Raw genomic sequence first — 20,327 nt, 5'->3', positions numbered from 1 at the left:
GAAGAATAACACCCAAAAGTGAGGGGACATCTCACCGACTGCTGTAAGACTGAGATATAACCCTGCACAGATAACTCCAAAATCAGCAGTAGTCCTTAGTGACCCCATCCCACCCAAAAATTAAGAAGCCTCTTAAATGTGGGCTCTTTTACAAAGCCTTGACCATATTTTGTGTGCTCAGCAGCTCTCCTGCTGACCTAGGCTGTAGTGGTCTGACCCAGGCCAGCTTGCTGTGCAGAGCTGAAAATGTTTTTCTTCCAGGGAAATGGAAAAGGGTCCCTAGGGAGGATGAGCCTGCTGGGGAGGGAGTGCATGGAAATCCAAAGTAAACAAAAGAAGAACTTCTACTGAAAATTATTTAAGTCAGGAGTCTATTTTGAGTCTTATTTGGGCTTGTTTTAACAAGATTTAGTCTTTGGAGGCTAAAAGTATTCAACAGTTTCTTTTACATTTTGTCCAGAGATGACTTTCAAAGGCAATTAGAAACAAGTCCTTATTAGGGGAAGAAGTGGCATGGTGCTCTGGAAGGACAACAGGGGATGAGGAAAACCCTGGTCTGAAGGCACAGATGAGTGAATAGAGACATGCAGCAGGGACAGGGGGGTGCCAGGCTACTGAGGCAGCCACAGGCAGGTTTTGAAGGGATGGAGCCACCCCTGAAGCACCACACTGTGGTGTGAATTCTGACTAATTGGCTAATTCTTGAGTGGAGCATTTTGTGCATGAGACTGTCATGACTGTTCCCACCCAGGCACAATTACGGGTCTATCTCTCCAGCCCCATGAGGCTGAGTTGGATGCAGGGCTGGGGTTTCCCAGCAGGTGATTCAGCAAGGTGTGTGCAAGCCCAGAGACATCTTGCTGGGCTAGATACAGCCTGGGAGGAAAGGATCTCACTGGATTATTGCTACTGTTCCACTGGCACCAGCACTGACACCTCTGTTGTTTATGGCTCCCACACTAATTGGAAGGCAGCACTGAAAGAAAGTTTGCCAACAGACTCAGAAATAATTGAGAGCTGCAGTCGAGGAGGCTGGAGGAGAGCAGGACACCCAACAGCTGAGCTAACACAAAGCAAACCCAAGCACCAAAGGAGGCAACACGATCCACAGAGTTGCTTTTAGTTTTGTTTTCCCCAATTCCACGCTCTGCGTACAGTTCCCTGGGCAGCTGATACTTTGTAAGGCAAATAACTCCCCCTCGCCCCCCAAGGGACTGAAGGAAAAATACTGCTTTCAGGAAAAATGCATTTTAAACAGTAAATTTAAATCTCAGGCCAAATGTATGTTGATAAAATGGGAGGTGCCAGACTCCAGACACCAGTAATCCCATTTCCCTCACCCCAGGAGAACTGCTTTGTACTGGAGGAACGAGGACTAAATCCTAATGCAGTGATGATGGTCCGAGCTCCTAGAGGAGATCAAAGTAACTTAAGAAAGCCCAAATGGAGAACCCTGCCTATCAACTCATGTCAAATTAATACAAAACTTCTCCTTTGGTTTTATTGTATTTGGTGCTATTTTTATTTGTACACCGAGAAGTTTCCTTGCAGTTTCAGACCTGAGATCCAAACTTGCACACACAGAGAACAGCTCACTTCAAGAAACAAGTGCCACCAACTTTTGCCACTGAGATCTGACAGCAAATGGCCCTGGAGAGCCCATCTGAAACCTACTCTGATGCTAAAACCCAGACACAAACTAACCACATGTGACAGCACATGTCCAGGAAGTCTGCAGCTCTGCTAACAAGACAAGTGAGGAACAGAAATAAATGGAAGAAGATGGATCTGCAGCAGCAAGAGGTATTTTTTTCACCTCTACAAGTCACCAAGAGTTATGGAAGATGCAGTGGGAAAAACAAAGAACCCAAAATATTTTTCAGCAGAAAGGACCCAAGGGAGATGAGGGGAGGGAGGACAACTATACCTGTCTCAGCAGGAAGGAGACAACATCTGTGGACTCCCAGTAGCTGGCATGGAAAAGGTGCGGCAAGGCGACGGTCGGGAAAGCCGTCAGGGCGTCGGGGCAGTAGAGAGCGTAGTCGATCCTTTTGGTTCCCCACCACTTGGCAGCAACTAGAAGCAAAAAAAAGTCCTTCAGACAAAGAGGGTTCACACGTGGTCGCCTTCACCGGTGGCGTTTGGAGGCTCTGGCTCCTCACTCCAGGCACACCAGGAGGTTGTCCCTGGCTGGTCACACTGCTAAGAGGGAACAGCCACCCCAGGGCTCAGTGTTTGCTCACACCAAGGGAGGAACACCTAGAGGTTCCAGCACTTGAGCTCCCCTTTATTTAACCAAACAGGAAGGTACTAGAGGGCAGGTATTAACTGGCATTCACTCCAGATCTTGGGGAAGGGATCCAAGGCTCAGGTGCCAAAACATAAGACAGAAACACATCCCCCTGGGTTGAAGGTTGTGTGTGCTCTGCCCACTGCAGGACATGCCCAGGCCACCTCTGACCCTGCATCCAACTCATTTAGCTTTCACTGAGGAACAGCATCCAGATATTTGCCACATTAAAGAGGCTCTGAATACAGAAAACTCAGGTGAGATGCTAAAAGGCACCACCAGGCAGGGTACACAGCACATGCTGCTGGGACTGGCAGTCTCCAACAAGCCTCTGTTGCCCTCCCAGGCTACCATGCTGCAGGCAACAGAGACATCCAGCCCAGCTTCCCCAGAACCACAGCCTCTGCAGTGGCCAGTATCTGGGAGCACTGAGACTTCATCACACAGGGAGCTGAAACATACACTGGGATTTTGGGTGGGCAAGGTTAGAGACACGCAGAAGAGCTTCTCCCTTGAGGAGCCAACAATTCACGAGTGTCCAACAGCCACCACTCATCCCTGGGGCACCACCACCCTTCAGCACTGCCCTGAACTCTGCCCACACACACATCCTTTCCCACACCCCAGGAATGAGCAGGTCTCAGCCCAAAGCCCCCCACCCCAAAGATGTGGTCTGCTTTCCCAGAAGTGAGGAGTCCTCAACCCCTACACGCTCCGGCCTGGAAAAGCAGCCATGGAAAGAGAAGATGGATCAGATAAAGAGAGCAACAGGAGAAGCTGCAGTGGCATGCAGGTTACAAGCTGGAGCTTTGACCAGGGCTTTCTCAAACTTGGTTTTTCTCTGTGACAATGTTCTCTATTTACAGACTTCCCGGAAAGTTGCCAGACATAAGGTATGATCCAACAAACCCCTCCTGTTGGTGATGAACACAGATGCTGAACTGAAAAAATGGACCCACCCTCATCCTAACGGCCCTTGCTTTTCTGAAGAGCCATGGGAAGGAGGAGGAGGGTGTTGACAGATCAGCGTGGCTTTTCCAGAGCACACAGGCACCTCCTCGCAGCCATTTCTGACTCCCTGTCCTCCAAACTGGCAGCTCCTGGTTGTGTTCCAACCTTTCATCTCTCATACAAGTCCCCAGCTTGGGTAATCCCAGATTCTTTGCAGAAAGCGGCCAGGATTTACTCTTCCATGCTCAAAAGACAGTGGTGGAGGCAGAAGCATTGTCCCCACAGCTCTGCCCAGAAGAACTCCTGCTCTTGCCAAGTTGTTAGGTGTGTTATGATCAATCTTTGGAGCAAAGTGACAGAAATACTTGTTAAAATGCCATCAGAAATTGCAAGTGCCCCAGTGAAAGTGCAGAAGTTGCTGTCAAGTTCTGTGAAGGAGAGAGGAGGTTGACTGGAGTGGATCTCTCCAGAATACCTGTCTTGATGTCCAGGTCGGGTATCCGAAGGGCAGTGTCTGCAGCCTGACTCCAGGGCCCTTTGAGCTTTCTTCCCTTCAAAGGGATTTCATGTTTACGCTGCCTACGTCTCTTGGACGAGGTTTGGGTAGGGGATTTGTGAGGGAGGGCAAGTTGGGACAGAAGGCTAAACCCTCTACAATGATTAAGGTGCTGTTTGGTTTCTAAAATGAAAAATAAAATAGAAAAGAAGCAGAAAACACACTTATTATTATGGCACACACATGCCACAGGCAAGAGGGGCTTTGTCCTCCAGGAACTGGCAGTTCAAGGAAAGCTGCACCCTTGGGAGGGAGCCACGGTTCTGCCGTGCCCCTCTAGACCTCCTCTGGCTCTCCCTGCAGGATAAGCATGGACCACATCCAACCCTCAGCCATGGCCTCACGTCACCACTGGGCTCAGGAGGTCAAGCCCAAGGGCTGCAAAGCCAGAGCCAGGGCCCAGAGGACAGGCTGGTGCTCCAGAGGTGGAGGAAGGGGCTGCACGTGGGGTCAGGATGGGTTTGCAGCCCACACTGGCGCTGGATGCTTCCTCTCCTACCTCAGGAACAGGTTTGGATGGCTGTGAAGTGCATGGAGGAATAAATAACACAAACCAGAAGCAAAATAATCAGGGAGAACCGGGGTGGGGGGAAGCAAAGAGAGGCAAGTGTTGCGTGGGCCTGATCCTGCCGTCAGCCGGCCGAGGCAGGAGCCCTCCTGCGCTGGCATCGCCCCAGCGCACACACTTCATCAGGATCAACCACCTCTCCCTGCCTCCCACCCTGACACCCAGCCACCCTTGGGTGCACAACCAGCACAAAACCAACACCTTCCCCCCCAAGGAGCCTTCTTCCCAAGCAGAAGAATATTTAGCAAGCTCTTGGCGAGGTGTCGCAGCGGGACACGGACAGGAACGCACAGGGGAGCGCGGCGCCAGCTCTCGGATGTGCTTTGGGAAAGAAAACCTTGTTTCTAAGAGCACAGGCAGCTTATTCCTGCTGCTGAACGTTGCCTCAGACAGGCAAGATGTTACAGCAGCCCCTGACTGGTGCCCATGGACCTTCAGCAACTACCACTTGCCTCAGGGAGCGTTATTAACTTCAGCAATTAATTATGAAGCGAGTCGTTCATAGGCCTGTAGTCTAATGTGCCAGGAATAGAGTATCTCTACATTTCTGCCACCTTCTGGGACAAGAGTTTGGGCTGGTTTTGGGGTTTTTTTTAATTTTTAAATTTGCTTTGTTTTCAGCCTTTTTTGGTCAGATTTATCAGAGGTCCCTGAGGACATGGACTGTGAATCTCACACCTCAGGGAAACGAAGAAGGGGCTGAACCGTTAACAAAGGCTCTTGCTCTCATTTGGCTCTGGGATATGGGTGGTAACTGGCTGACTCTCTGAGCTGCCCTGTGGGCTACAGAAGAGCTGAATTTCTAACACAAAAGTAATAAATAACCCAAACCTGCTCTCCCCTTTCAGCACTGCAGCAGGCCTTCCTCATCCCCGTTTTTATGGACGACGTTTAAGTGCCCTGCATCCAGCCACATCCTGCACTATCAGCCTGGTCCCTGCCAGTTCTGCACAGCTTACTGAGGACAGCACAGAAACACCCCTTTGGATTAACCCCTACCAGGCACAGCAGCCAAATGGTGCTCAGAGTGCTCAATTACTCTTATCATTGTTGTAATTTTTTGAACAATTTCTCACCAGCAGGGTCCAGCATGCACAGCACAGCGCGGGGGGGAGGGGGGAGGCCCTGTATCATCATCAAATATAACATCTGTTCCTCCAGCAGATATGGGAACATGCAGCACTGAGTGTGACCAAACTGGGTGACGGCGGAATAACTGGCATCTTCTGGTCATTACTGGGCAGCAGAAGTGCAGACAGACGGACAGACAGACGCGGCGTGGCTGCGGCCCGGTGCGTGGCGCCGGGGGAGCGGTGCGGCAACGAGGGGCAGCCTGGGGGAGGTGGAACACTTACTGTTGGCTATGTTGGAAGCAGTGTAACTGTCTGCCATTCCTGAGACCTGGCTGGCAATGCTGATCTCACTGGCTCTCCGGAAGCCCCTGAACTGAGGGGCTGAAATGGGGGTGGACAGGGACGCGTTTTCCATGAAGACGGCACCATGAGACTGAACAACATCTGCTACAAAGTTGAAACAGGGAAATCAAAATATTAGACCAACAGACAGAGGCTGGGCAAGATGAACTCGAGGGGAGGAAGGAGGCAAACAAGGCTGGGAGGTGCAAAAGCCTTTCAGAACGGATTGGAATGAAAAAGAAAAATCACCACAACCCAACATTTCATGGGAGCTCTGGTTTGAAAAGAAAGCAAACACCACAGCAGGCAGAGAGAGGTGGCTGGAGGAGCAGCCTTTGATTGAGCAAAGCAAAATAAGTAGCTCAAAAACCAAATCCAAAACCCCAAAGAAAAATCCAGGCAGACTTGTTCAAGCAGCAATAACAGAAGCATGTGTCATATGCACAGATGTGAACATACACAATTCGATATACTCACATCGAAACCAAATAACCAAGGTAAGAAGGACAAGAAACAACCTTAAAGGGGATTATTTGTTTTCTTGAAACGTTTAGACTTAAATGAGCATCTCCAAGATAGAAGCAGTAATGCAAAAAAAAAAAAGAAGAAGAAAATAAAACATTTTCATGCCTGGCAGGGACTACATTTGAACTTGTATTTCATTGCTAATGGACACAGCCAACACTTGTTAAACTAAAGGGCTACTGAAAGAAAGGAGTCTGGTGCTGAGCACTTACATCTCCAATCGGTGTTGGCGGACCAGGGAGCCCTCAGTCTCTGTGAAAACAGAGCTTCTTTTGTACAACATGCAAGGCTGGATTTTTAGATCCCAACCTGAGGTTTACCAAGTGTGGCCTAACCCTTTAGTACATAAATACAGAAAAGGAGGACTTAAAAGTCATGCTCACACGGACCTTAGACATGTTTTGGAAGGAAACAAGACTAGTATGTTCAGGACTGGCTGCTTACTATCATTTTAACATTGCCCATCTCTGCTGTGCCTGGGGAGCAGCATCTCAACGTTCTTCCCAGGTATCAGGGCACAGGTTTGTGCCCAGCCAAGCAGAACATGCCTCGGGGAACACAAGTGCACTCCTCCCACACACCAGCACCCTCTGCCTATTTCAGCCAGGTCAGATATCCTTGGATTTCATCCCAGTATGCAGCTGACACAGGGCTTTGTTTTGGCATCTGGTTTATTTTAATATTGATCTTTTTTTGCCTGGGGCTACTGATTTGCTCCCTCCAGTGTCTCAGTTCACAGCAGCAGTGTCTGTGCCCACACCAATCCCGCTGCAGTGGAGGGCAAGGGAATGCATGGAGCACAGAATGTGTAAGCTAAGTGTTGGTAAAAGAGTTCTGTTCTCTGCGGGGAAAATCAGGCCACAAGCTGCTCTGTGTAAAAGCTTTGTGGACTGCAAGATCTGAGCCCTGGCAGGAGCCTGACCTGCTGATGAGCTGCACACACTGCCCACGCCGTGACTGAAAGACCATCACCAGCATCACTACCTCAGCACATTCCTCCTCTTTTCACCTTGCTTTGAGCTGCTGGCTCTCAAGGCTGCTACCAGTATCTGCAACCCAGCCAGCCCCACCAGCTCAGCATGGCTTTCTTGCTGCAGAAAGCACCAGCACAAGCAGGAGACACAATTCAAGCAGAAGCTGGACTCGGGGAACATGAGCCAAACCAGGACCTGCATTCAACCTCACAAAGGTCTCAAGGGTAAAGCATCTCATTCCCATCACTGCATGACCTGGGACAACCCCCTCATCTCTTCCTGGGTTACTCTTTCCTCTCTTTTCCTTGTTTATACAGACTGTGAGATCCATCTGCACTTAAGTCCTCGTGTCACATCAAACGGGTGCCCAACTCAGCTGTAACACTGATGGTGGCCATCAGCTTGGTCAGATGCAAGGAGAGGTTTGGCTTTATTTGGACTAGGAAAAATGCCAGGTTCAGGTTTAACTAACACCTACCAGCGAAGCCTGAACTTCTTGCTCTCCCTTAAATATAAACATCTGTGGTTTGAATTAGGAAGCAGCAGGAAGACACGCTGAAGTGTGTTACAGCAATGCCACCCAGGAGAAAAGGCTGGGCCAAATGTGGTGCTGCCTGGGTTGATCACAGCTCTGGCTCCATTACCATGTCTTCCCTTCTATCTGCCTGAATTTTATCTCCTAATTTGAGAGCCCAGAAAGCAGAAAGTGAATAAAGGCAGAAACAGTGATATTTTGGGCTGGCTCTTTCTAGCCAATCTCACTTTCCTGGGCCTGACTGGGGAATTGTTGAATATGGTGAGTTTGAAGCAAAAAACCAGCCTCAACAGTCCTTCCTGCATCTTCCCAGCTAGTGCCACCAGAGGAGTAACTCTCACACCTAGGAAAGCCTGAACTGCTCTAGTGTTGCTGAACTGCTGGCAGCAGCTCCCCTGCCCCAGCCCACTCGGGCTGCTCTCTGGTTTATCCCTTTTCCCAAGCCACACAACCTCTGTCACTGAAAAACGGCAGTTTCTAAGAAAAAAAAAAAGGGCCAGGAAAAGGCAGGGCATGAAGCCTTGGACAGATAACCTGTTTTATGCATTACTGCCCCTTCAGCCAAGCTTCCTCAAGCCCAAAACTGCAGTGACAGCGACTTCCAGGTGCAACCCTAGGACTTGACTTGCAGAAAAAAACAACCCTAGTAAGGTATTTCCTAAACTCCTTGTATTCATTTCACCAAATCCCTGTGCAGCACTGCCAAGGGGGCTTTCCTGGGGAGTGAGGTGACCAGGGTGGGACGTGGCAGCTGCTGTGAGACCAGCACTGCCTGATCCCAACACCTGCAGCCACTGCTGCTCCAGAAGGGCCACGTCTTCTGCACTGCAGAGGTGGCATCCCCAGCCACAGCTCAGCTCCTGACAATCCTGGGGAGGTTTCCCAGGCAAGCACTTCCAGCCCAGGGTGATGTCAGATAGCTGGACCAGGACCAGCAGTAGGAAGACTTTCATCAGGATTAGCTGCTCCTTTTGGTCACTTAGATAAGGACAAAGGTGCCCTGGGCTTACTGTGCTGAAGTGTACTTTGCACCATGCCTGAAACTTTATCAGGACATGGAAGCTTCAGGAAGAGGAGAGATGCTAAGGGTGCCCTCAGCACCCTCTCTCCCAGTAAAGGACCTGCTGCTGCTCCAACTGCAGCACAAACACGTCAGCCAGTGCAACTCATTAACTGCACCTCCACAAAGGGTGACAGAAAAGCAAAACCACTTTTTTTGGTCCACCTAAGGATCTGTAACAATCATTTCAGTGTTGTCCCTTTTTATTTCTGGACTTGTTTGTCAATGTTGTCACTAATTGTTTCTCACTAGGTGAGCAGCACTGGGCCACCCTCCCACTGAACTACTGGCACCAAGTTCAGTCCCTGGGGTACCTGTGGGGTAGATTTCAATTTGTGCTCTTTTTGCAGGCACCAAAATGGGAAATACTGAAAAGAATTTTTTAAAAAAATCTACAAATTTAAATTTAAAAAAAATATTAAAAAACCCCAGAAGAGCCAGCCAGCTGGCTCAGCATGGGCCAGATCCTGCTTGCGCTGGAGTCACTGATCAGTGCTGGGCACTCCACAGCTGCTACCCTGAGATCAAGAGCAACACACATTTCTGCTGTAAGTTTTTATGATTCTGGAAACTACCTGCAGGCCAGTGGGTGAACTGGGATTCAGCACTTGGAACAGTCAAGCCAAGCACTGCTTGGTCACACTGTGTTCTTGACACAAAAGGTAAAGAGCAGAGAAGCTTCTAAAAGCTCTGTCCTGACAGCAGGAAATATCAGATGACAGCTAAATGGCATTTCATCAGTGGCCTCAAAAGGGACTAATTAATAGTGCCATATCCTTTCCCTCTGCTTTGTTACAGCTCATCACAGCACAGGCAACAGGACAACTGCATTCCTAAAAAATCATCTGCATCTTCAAAAGACAAAGGGAGAGACTGGCTGAACAGCCTGAGATGTTGCCATCCTGTATGACCACAGAACGTACTGGGCTGCTCATGAACAGCAAGGGTCGGGTTGTTGACAACAGCAGGGCAGAAGAGCCAAGCTCCAATGCAAAACACTGGAAAAGGGGTGAGAATGGGCAAGCAAGACACATGGGGCAGAAAAAGCTAAACCAAAGTCAAGTCTCATTAAAATCACAGATGCAGCACCAGGCAGAACCAGAATAACGGAGGCCATGCAGCACGGGCGATGGAAAAGAAGGCAAAACAAATGCACCAAACTTTGCTTTTTAAGGCAGAAGTCAAGAAATCAATTTTCAAAAGCCAACACGTATATATCCACCTCAGGGGCTGAAAGCCTCAGTCACTGTACTCAGCAGAGCCACAAGGAGTGTCCAAAAAATCAAAGAGTCAACTGGACAAACTCTGGTCTGATGCAGACACTAGTGAGCCTTGTGGCCACCGTGCAGCGTGGCTGGCTGCTGGGAGACACCCAGCCTGTGCCCAGGGGTCCTGAGCATGGGGCACACAGCACCAGCAGGGCCACCCTGGGACTCTGCCCTTCTGTGCCAAAGACACCGCAGCTGGAAAAAAATACAAGTATGTGGCAGCAGAGGACAGAGCTTGTAATCCCACCTCATCCTTTGCATGCTGGGTCTCACAGACCAGGTATATCCAAGTCTGATCCCAAGTAGTTATTTCCTGTGGCACAGCCTGAGACACAGCGTGAAGATTTCAACTCCAGGAGGCAACAGTATGATCTCCAAAAAGCACCCCAAGTACCCAACACCATAGACAATACAAAAGTGTAGATTACACACACTCAGCAAAACCAGCACTTTTATTGGAAACATCTTGCCAATTCAGTACAGGAACAGGGATACTTGTTTCCATGAAGCTGTCCTGCTGCTGGAGAGCACCCAGAGGGCTACTTTCCATGAGGAGGATGGGATTGTTCTGGATTGTCTCAACTAGAAGCAGATGGGGAAAAAAAAACAAAACAAAACAGAAGCACAAAGAACAACAGACACGTGGCCACAAAGTGTTAACATACAGTTACAACTGAGCACTTCAACTATGAGTCTTCAATGAAAGGACAACCTTCTAATAGAGTAAAAGAAACAAAACATGGGTGACTTTCCAAAAAGACTCACATCAGAGATTAACTGGTGGCAGAGGAGAGCACAACGATGGCATTTCAACAACAAAAGAAAAGGGAGTCCTCTTAACCAGCTTCTCCAATGAGCCAAAGCCATAAATACCCAGCAGATCCAGAGAGATCTTTTTACTACATGGAAAAAAAAGTACACTCTAAGGGGAGACTTACTTGGATCAGCCTCTCAGCCTACACAGTGCAAAGCACAGAAGTAAGCAAGGATGTAAATTTGATTTCACTCTGCAAGTTGGTTGCAATGAAATGGGGACCCAACAGTTAGTACAGATGGGAAAATGAGGAAAATAGAAGCCTAGGAGGCTTTTTGAATTGTGTATTTAAAGAAGCCAGCTATCTGCTTGGGGACATGGGCACAAGCTTTTGTACAGAGCATCTGAAGTTTACGTGATCACCAAATAACTAACTTAATTATAGCAGTAATTAACTTTTCTGGAGGGCCCTACAGTGACAGTCCTACTAACTTCAGTGGTGGCTTTGCAAATCATGGTTACAATAGTCCTTCTGGGACATGTAAATCACAACACTGAGATTTTGACTTTAATGGAAAGGAATAGCCTGTTAATTTATGATAAGCAAATGAAGAGGCTTTGTCTTACACAAGAAGATAATTTAAAGCTGCTGTTTTGTCAGTTTTATTCATCACAGCAGAGTAGCAACTCATAAAGTAACAAGGCTCAAACCTGGAGAGGGTTTTGAAATCACTCTACCCTTCTCATAGCTCAGTTAATTGCTGTTTAACTCCTCTCCACTACAGAGTGTGTCTCTAGACACAGTCAACTCAAAGGTCTAGGGAGGCACAGCAGATGAAACAGATCCCTGCTGTTGTACAGAATGACAACCAGAACACAAGTTGCTCAGTGTCAATAGGGCCTTTACCTCTGGCTTCAGTGAGAACAGGGAATCTGAAATGTATTTAGGAGCAAGAAGGTAAGACAGTTAGAATTTATTTCTTTTTTTAAGAAGCCACTTGCAGCTGATATCTAGAACACACCCCAGAATCAAAGTGCCTTTCAAGTTGCTATAGATTCCCTGAGATATTGTAACTGGACTGGGTACAAATGTAATTGTGGGTGGATCCATTTTTAAAGTGTTGCAGCAAGATCTTGGCTAAATTTGACAAGTGAGTGGGGCCTGCAGAAAGTATTTTATTCTCTTTATTAAGCAAGGGATTTAGTTTATGCTCATTTAACAAACCTGACCTCCAGATTCAGCAATTACAAAACAATCTTTAAAGATGCTGACATGGAGACCACTGCTTTGTGTTGCCAGTTTAGAAGTGATGCAGAGTGGCACCAGAATTATTCAGCTCTAGATACATATTCCTTGTCATTCAAATATGAAACCAACAGAAAGCTACCAGAGCTCTGGGGAGAAAACAGCCACCAAATCCTAATCTTTCTAGGTGGTGGCTTTGATATTCTAACTCTGGTTTGCCTGTGTGATTTCTTGTGTGCCCTAAGGCTAGTCTGAAGTGGTGACTCTTAGTTACCATGTTGGCTTTAGGTAGCCATTGACTAACAACCTCTAACAAGGGGGAAATTTTGGTGCAATTGCTCTTCCTGCCCCGAAGCCCTGACCCTGCAGGGATCCAAAGTTTTAGGTGAAGCAGAAAGGTCAAATTTAGCTCTGCACAGTGGAAAGCCTCCCTGAGAGCTCCTTGCAATGACAGCCTGCACTGAAATGGCAACAGACCATGAGAGTCTGGGCACAGAAGTGACGTGAAGATGACAGGGAATAGAATTTAATTCATCAGATCCACTGCAAGAGCACTGATGCAATGGGAGCTGAGGCAGGGCATGGGCAGGACACGGGTGGTTCAAATGCAACCCAAAGACAACAGGGCATGCACACAGCCATGGCAGACTTTGTTACTGCTGCAATTGGGGTAGAGCAAGTGAGGCCACTGATGGCAGAGGAATCCTAGGAAGACAAAGTGTCTCACTGGCAAGGTGACAAGGGCAAGGCACTGCCACAGATCTGCAGCAGCCTGTCCCATGAAAAAGCATGGGTTGCAACCAAGTAAATCATCTCATTATCTCACTGTTGACTCTGCTCCTTCCAGTCTTCACTGTCTCTCCAAACATCAAAGTCCTAAACTCAGCCAAGTTAATCATGTTTCATTCAGTCCCAACCTCAAGCACCAGCTTGGGTGTAAAAGAGGGACCTTCACAGAGAGGTCACCACATCATGATTCTCAGCAGCTGATGGCCTTTGTGTGACAAGTTAAGGGCAAATGAGTCCCAAGGCACTGATTTTGCTGGAAGAAAACTACTTTTCTGGTAAATCAGGAATAAGGCTATTCTTTCTTGTTATTCCCAATTGCTTTGATAATTTCATGTAAAGTGTGGACATAACCCTTTAGACAGCTAATAAGGACCCAAAGTGACTTACCCAGAACAGCAGAATTGCCATCACCCAGTGGGAACCTCTGGTAACGAGGAATATTAAAGGGGGGCAGAAGGTAGAACTTCCTCTCCAGAAGAGGCTCCAGGCGTGAAGCTGATGGGTCTGCAGGGTGGAACAGGTTATAGACCTGCTGACAAGCTGGTCTGAGCTGAAAGACTAAAGAGATGGAAAGAAAAAACAAATCCTCAAGTATCAAAAGGTTATTTGTTAGAATACTGTAAATGTTTCTGAAAAGCACAACTGTTGGGTTAAAAAGTGCTATAGTTTTATCACCTCTCTCATCTTCCAGTTTAGTCAATTGAAACAATTTATCATGATATTTATAGACTCCAAAATTGCCCAGTATTTTTAATCTTTGGAAGTACATTGCAAACAAATTGTGTAACCAGTATCGGCTAGAGCACAGAGTGATCTGCTTCCTTATGGTGCTTTAAATATTAGATAGAAACATTTGGTTTTTACCAGTTTGTCTCATCAAGTTACTGGATTTGGAGCAGGAGGTGTTTACACCATCCCCTAGGTGAGCACAGCAGTTTCATCAGGACTTACTGTCAAGAGCTGGAATGACAGTTTTTCGCAGTGCAAGAACCAGACCCAAGGGTGAACCAAAGAGGAAGAAGTCAGTGACCTCAAATTCAAACTTCCCGATATTTCCTCCATCCAACATAGTGGAGCTACTAGATCGCCTGGATCCCGGGTCGTTTCTCAGCACACTAGAATGTAAACTGGGACAAGAACAGAAAATAAAGTCAAATTTCTATTCATGCTGGTTCTTCATCATTGAAGGCCAGATAAGTGATTGACAGTGAATATATTTTCTATCTCTTTAGTGAGGGAACTGTGACAATCAACCCACCATGCCTCAGAACTCTAGTTTCAGTGGCCAGTAAAACACCCTCCCAAACAATTACCCCATTTCATTGGCATAATTTAGACTGTATAAATCCAAGTTTCAAGTGGGTTAATGTACACACTCCTATTTCCTTAAAACGGTTTCGCTTTGAGGAGCCAAAATCTTGGCAGGGGCTAGTAGGATAGTCATTTGCAAGACAAAATAACCAACAAGCCAGAACTACTAGAGTAGCAGGGGAAAAAAAGCAGGCTTACAGCAACTCACTCCATTACACACGTTACTGCTCTGCTTTCTGGTTGCCAACATTTGAGTTCCTTCCATCTACCTTATTCTCAAATGCTACAGAAAGCTGGGCTTACCCATTCCTTCCTCGTGGAAGTGGTTGGACAAATGTTATAGGATTGAAAAGGAAAAAGAAAATGGGAGAGGAGAGAGAAAAAGAAAAATCAGCATCTGCAAGAGGGTTTTTACTATCCTGGTGCACCAAGTTTGCACCACAGCTTCCATGCATGTGTACGGTCTTCACTGGGAATGGGAATTTGGGGCAATCAACTCAGGGGCCATATGGTAGTTTGTGTTGATCATGCACCCAGGACTATCCCACCTCTCTTTTGCCCATGAGGCCACAGCTGTCAAGTTATTACCAAACTGCTTCTCAACCTCAGCCCAACAGCTGCAAGTAACTAATTACAAGGCACAAGGCTATAAAACACGTCAAGCTTCCCTCCCCTCCCTTCAGGTGTCAAATCTCTTTGTAAAACTGACCCTGTGTGCAGAGCAGGCTGGGCAACAGAGATTTAACACTGAGATATGAAGTCACACGTCCCCTGGACACTGAAGAAGAAGCAGTAGGAGCTCTTAGATGAGAATCCCAGGAATCCATCCTCCTGTTAGGAAGAGGTGCTGCTTTGCAGCCTGTATCTGGGATTAGGCAGTAAAATGACAGATGTGTGACACTAATAACCTGGTTCACAAAAGGGTTTCTGAGATTCTACTGTTACCACCCATAGGCAATAAGCTGCAATTCCCTTTGCTGTCCAGGTTCTGCAGATTCAGCCAGCAGCCTTGCTGGGTTATTGTCACTATAATTAGGAGTGGAGAGCTGAAGACAAGAGTACCAGTAGTGCCTTACCAGGGTGTTTGCAAACACTTCATAAAGCATCTGAATAGGTTCTATAAAATATGTAGGATGAATGGATACCACAACAGTTGGGTTGGGTAAGAGGTTTACTAGCTTGGAGTCAGGGATGATGCAAGTGCAACGGCCTCCTGCCAGCCCCACGGCCACAAGTCCCAGCCCCGGGTGGTCACCAGCACTCGCCGTGTCCCCATATGCAGTGACACGTGCTCATCCAGGCCACTGCTGCCTGCAGGGGCAGCCCAGCACTGCTCTGCTCATGGAAACAGGGTTGCTCCCTCCCCACCATCTGTAGCACCCGAGCAGCTGCTCACACACCCTCCTTCCACTCCATACATGAGCAGCTGCAAATACTCACACGTTTGAAAAGGAAAATGGGTTCTGCACAGACTTTGCTTTCCTGCTTTGGCAAATAATGCACCAGCCCAGAGACAGCACCTCTGCTGCCCACCACTGCCAAAGGATGCTAAAAACCCTTCTTCTCCTGCCCCACTGTCATGTATTCTCTAAAGCTGCACACACACAGTACTATTCTGGTTACCAAGTGCAGGGAACGACAAGTTTCCTTACGCCAGGCACAGATATCACGGGAAGTCAAAACAGTGATGTGAAAAGCAAGAGGAGCAGGAGGTTCCAGCAGTGACAGCTGAAATGAGCGTGTTCCCATTCTTGTGATGTGAATGAGCTTCCCTGAGATCACACTGCCACGACACCCAACACCGAAACACGTTTGAAAACAAGCCACCTTCAGGGAAGCTACAATTACTTGAGCTGACAAGGCTGCGATGCGTTAAGTTTGCGGCGCGTCAGGAACAGCGAGTTATTCAGAACGTGCTCAGCTTGGCTGAGGGCAGGGATGCAGCCCTGGGATCCACGTGAGGACACAGAAGGAAAGACTATCCCCATGGCAGATGCATCAGGGCAGGATGGGTGCAAGGGGGTTTTGATGTATTCCACCCATCTTTCCAACACATCCCTTCATGAGGCACGGATGAGAACAAGAACATTGCTATCACGAAGCAATCTGGGCAGCTTCTCTCCTTTCCCTGGGAGCTTTATAGTCTTTTTAGCAATCAAAGAGATGAGAGCCAAGGGGGACTCTGGATCCGTCATGCTCCAAGCAACCTACAGTGCCCTGTTCTCCCTTTAAAAAGCAGCAGATGTACTGTGTGCATTAATTAAACAAGAGCTTATGGATTTCAGAAGCAAATCAACTCATTTACAATAATACAAGTGCAGCACAGCCAGAAATAATGTAGTTGTGCAGAAGGACTGAATTTAAAAATAAATGTGTGACTGTAATCTCCAGATGCTGCTCCGGCTTGCTGGGCATTATCCCAGGGAAGAGGGTAGGTCTGATCCATGAATAAAGATGAGTGTCTTTGGCACAAACTGAAATCTGGGATCAGCCTGGACAGAAAGGCCCTGATTGCCAAGCTGCCCGGCTGGTGAGCTCGTGAGGAAAACCTGGCTGCCCTGCCAACCTCCTGCAGGAAGCTGCTTCACACCAGGGCTTGTTTTTCATCTGGGAAAACCATGAGTTGGTGGCAAATGCCAAAAGGGTGTTCAGGGAGGGGTCCGGGTGTGACACCCTCTGGTCACACAGGAGGGAAGAGGTGAATCCCTGCGCTGTAGGAGATGATGTAGGAGAGATGCAAAGAGAGCTCCTACAGCAGCTTCAACCTGCCCCTTTCCCTGAGGGAATCTTGCTCTTGAGCTGTGGGAAGAGACTCGTGTTTGACCCAAGGTCTACAGGTAGATTTATAAAGATCTAAATCTCTAGAAGTAAAGATGTTCCAATCCATCAGTCCTCTAAACACCAAGAGCCCTTGCTGGGGATCCCCAAGGACTCCATGCTGGGAGCACAACCCTTTGGAGATGGAGAAGGAAGGACCAGGCCAAAACTATCTGAAATGACCAATGTCAGAATCACCACAACACTGGATTCCCAGTTCTGCTTCACCACCTTCCCTCACACTACTTCTACATGTGCTTCATGACCTCCATCCTGCAATTACAGCACAAGAAGAAAGGCAGCTCCCTGACTGCCCTGGCTGTCAAGCACCAGCATGAAGGGCTTCTTGCCACTGTCACACAGAAGCAGCAGAGCAGCTGGATTCTCCCACTGCCACTGAGCAACAGAGCTGTTCATTTTTTTGTATATACACCATGCTGAAATCTATAACCCACTGATCAGAATTAAGCATTTACCTCCACCTTGCTTATCACAGGATGACAAAGCACTGTGAAAGTTTCACAGATGCACTGATCTCTGGAATACTGCTGGTTCTGTTCCTTAAAATCTTACCTTGAAAGGAAGGCCTGGTGCTGCTTTATCGTGTCCAATTCATAGGTTGATGAATCACTCCTTTTTCGTGGCAGCTGCTTCTTTGGATCTTCTCCGTTGCTACGGGGAATATCAATGTTGCTCCTGCTGAGGTGTCTGCTGGCTTCCAGATTAGAGCCACTGGAACAATAGCTGTTGTTCACCGTTATTCCAGGAGAGAGGAGATCAGTATCCTGGGATTTCAAACATTCAGATTTAGCACTTTAGACAGCTGAATCAGGAACACACCCACATTACAACCTTCTCCTTCCATCCTCCTTTCCCCATCTACCCCAAGATCCAGTTGAAGGCAACACAGTCTCTCAGACCAAACCCCTTCCCAAGGGTGTGGGTGATGCTTCACATTGGAGGGTGAAGCATCCCTGCTCAGAGCAAATACATCCAAACTGACACACAGGCACCTTAAGACACACGTTTGTCATTGATAAGGAAAAGTCTTTGTTGTTCCATGAAAGGATCCTTATTAAAAACAGGGGCCCCAGAGGTGCTGTGGCCAGCAGCCCTATTCCCAGCAGGCCCTGGGAGCCAGCATTACCTGCACACTCACAACACTTCCTCGCCGACTGCTGTTCTGGCTCTCAGACACAGTCTGATTGCTGTAGCATAAGGCATCAAATCCCAGGATTCCTCCAACACAGTCCCCTACCAAGCAAACCTGAAACAGGCAACAGAAGCAGGGGGAGAGGAAATAAATAAATAAGCCCTTTGACTTAGAGACAACAGAGTTCTGGATTATACCTTTGGAACCTGCAGCAACAGGATGCCCAGTGCTTTAATCAGTCCAACTATTCTGTCCACCCATACCCTGCAGACTCTTGTTAGCTAACACAGCTGATGTGCTCTGGTTGTCTCCACCAGCCCACAGAAGCTACACAGAACACTCTTCCTGCTGCTAACTCCAGCCTCAGAACACCAAGCTTGATTCCCTCCTTGCCAGCTGGCTGTGATACTTCAGGAAACCTTCCCTGTCTTCTGCTCCCTGAGGAAATAAAGCTGTCCTGCCTCCAAGGGTACTGAGCACAATAAAGCACTGAGACCCCTGGGTAGGAGAGGGCTGTCTGGGTTCCCAGGCACAGCACCGGCAGGGAACGAGCTCCTGCTGGATAAATCACACTACAGCACTGCAAAGTGACAGCTGGTCCAACAGCTCAAGCCTCACAGGACCAGAGAGGTGTGAGGCTCAGTTATGGTCTTTTATGGGGTGCAGAAGCTGCACAATCTCAAAAAAGAAGCCCACTTCTGTGACAACTCCAGCACAAGCTGCTGAAGGTCCTTTAAAAACAGGAATGCTTAAACAGCCTTGATTTGCAATGGGAGTAGAGATCATGTTCAGTAACAAAGCTAGCATTCCTGATTTGGAAAGGTGTGTCACACTGGAAATTTATTAACTTCACAGCTCTGTAGCTTCATTTCTGAAACACAAGCTCAGACTTTGCTTTGAATCCCAAAGGTTCAAGACAGAGCAAAAGCAATAATCTCTCTCAGGAAGAAATGGAAGCACAACAATTTCTTATTGCAGCTCAACACCGTCATGTTTCCATCCCTCCTGAGAGATTAATGGAAAAGAGTGCTTCAGAAGGAAATTGCTTCACTTGCTCTCCCTTTCATTGTGGCTATAAAGAGCTGCTGGCTCACCTGGCCATTGAATGACATGCCCTCCTGGGATCTGATGAACTCACTGTAGGCCTGGTTGGCTCTGACAATGACTGTGGCCACGGCTTCCTGGTACTGCGGGGAGGATGTTGCTAGCAGAGGGAGTGCAGCAAGGGGAATGTGATCCTGGCTGTTGGACAGGCAGCCTTCATCGTAACTGTATGGGCTGAGGCTGGATAGGGAAGCAGACGTTGGAAATATTCAGCCTAACATGCAGAGCAGGGAAAACCATTTGCAGACTGTGGTTCATTAAACAGAAAAAGCCTTAAGATAGAAAGGCCATTCATTCCTCTGTAAATGGGTGAGAGCTTAATAAATCTTCTCCTCCTGTCAAACGTAAATCTTCAAGGACAACATACTTACATTGATAGAACAAGCCTCAGACAAGGAATTAAAGCCTTAGTATTTATTGGATTAATTAGAATAACTCAATCTCAGAACTCTTGCTGCATGATTACTGTATTCACTGCAGCTAAGTACGAAATCGAGACTGAATGCCTCGCTGCTCTATTAATAAGTGCGTTTTCAAAGCATGGTCAGAGCTTTCCATACTACCTGCAGAACATGTCAGGGATGCAAGAAAAGAAACAAAACAGAAGAGTGAAATCTGATATATTTCTCTTCGTGACAAAGTAGTATCAACTTACCTGGACACCAGTGAAAAGGCTTCGGAGCAGATGGCTGGGCAGGGGACGAGCCGGATGGCGATGTGCCCGAGAGCAGCTGGGTAATGCACCCTCATCACTGTGTCAAACACTGTTGTGATGGTGTTGACATCCCCCTGCTTAGAGCTCTGGTCACCACTTCCTGAGTCCAGGATGTTCCCTCCATGGAGTACCAAGAGGAGGACATGGATTTTACTTGGCTGCAATAATGGCTGCACTGATTCATCCTAGGTGGGCAGAGAAGAGAGCACGGCACAAAAGCTTATTTTGCAAAGAGATTGGCCCAAGTGCATTTAATGCACATTTTATTACTTCCCCCACCAAGCTCACACATGGTG

The 20,327-nt window shown here is 47.7% G+C and overlaps 1 protein-coding gene across 8 annotated transcripts in view; it reads right to left on the bottom strand.

Annotated features, from left to right (window-relative positions):
* The window catches only part of PITPNM2 (phosphatidylinositol transfer protein membrane associated 2), a 132,054-nt gene that overhangs the window by 9,288 nt on the left and 102,439 nt on the right, over nucleotides 1–20,327 (bottom strand). For 4 of the 8 annotated variants that reach the window (XM_051634139.1, XM_051634140.1, XM_051634138.1 and 1 more), the window contains 10 exons: nucleotides 19,972–20,216; nucleotides 19,307–19,496; nucleotides 18,207–18,326; nucleotides 17,633–17,844; nucleotides 13,883–14,058; nucleotides 13,319–13,489; nucleotides 10,575–10,724; nucleotides 5,721–5,885; nucleotides 3,717–3,920; nucleotides 1,928–2,076 (listed from right to left, as the gene is read on the bottom strand). In XM_051634139.1, coding sequence (XP_051490099.1) covers nucleotides 1,928–2,076; nucleotides 3,717–3,920; nucleotides 5,721–5,885; nucleotides 10,575–10,724; nucleotides 13,319–13,489; nucleotides 13,883–14,058; nucleotides 17,633–17,844; nucleotides 18,207–18,326; nucleotides 19,307–19,496; nucleotides 19,972–20,216 — 1,782 coding nt within the window. The remainder of the gene's footprint in view (nucleotides 1–1,927; nucleotides 2,077–3,716; nucleotides 3,921–5,720; nucleotides 5,886–10,574; nucleotides 10,725–13,318; nucleotides 13,490–13,882; nucleotides 14,059–17,632; nucleotides 17,845–18,206; nucleotides 18,327–19,306; nucleotides 19,497–19,971; nucleotides 20,217–20,327) is intronic. The other 4 variants (XM_051634142.1, XM_051634143.1, XM_051634144.1 and 1 more) reach the window with 4 other exon arrangements.

This window comes from Apus apus, chromosome 16 (assembly GCF_020740795.1).
Source record: "Apus apus isolate bApuApu2 chromosome 16, bApuApu2.pri.cur, whole genome shotgun sequence".
Classification (NCBI taxonomy): Eukaryota; Metazoa; Chordata; class Aves; order Apodiformes; family Apodidae; genus Apus; species Apus apus.
The sequence above is the reverse complement of the archived record's forward strand: the minus strand, read 5'-3'. Positions and strand labels throughout refer to the sequence as shown.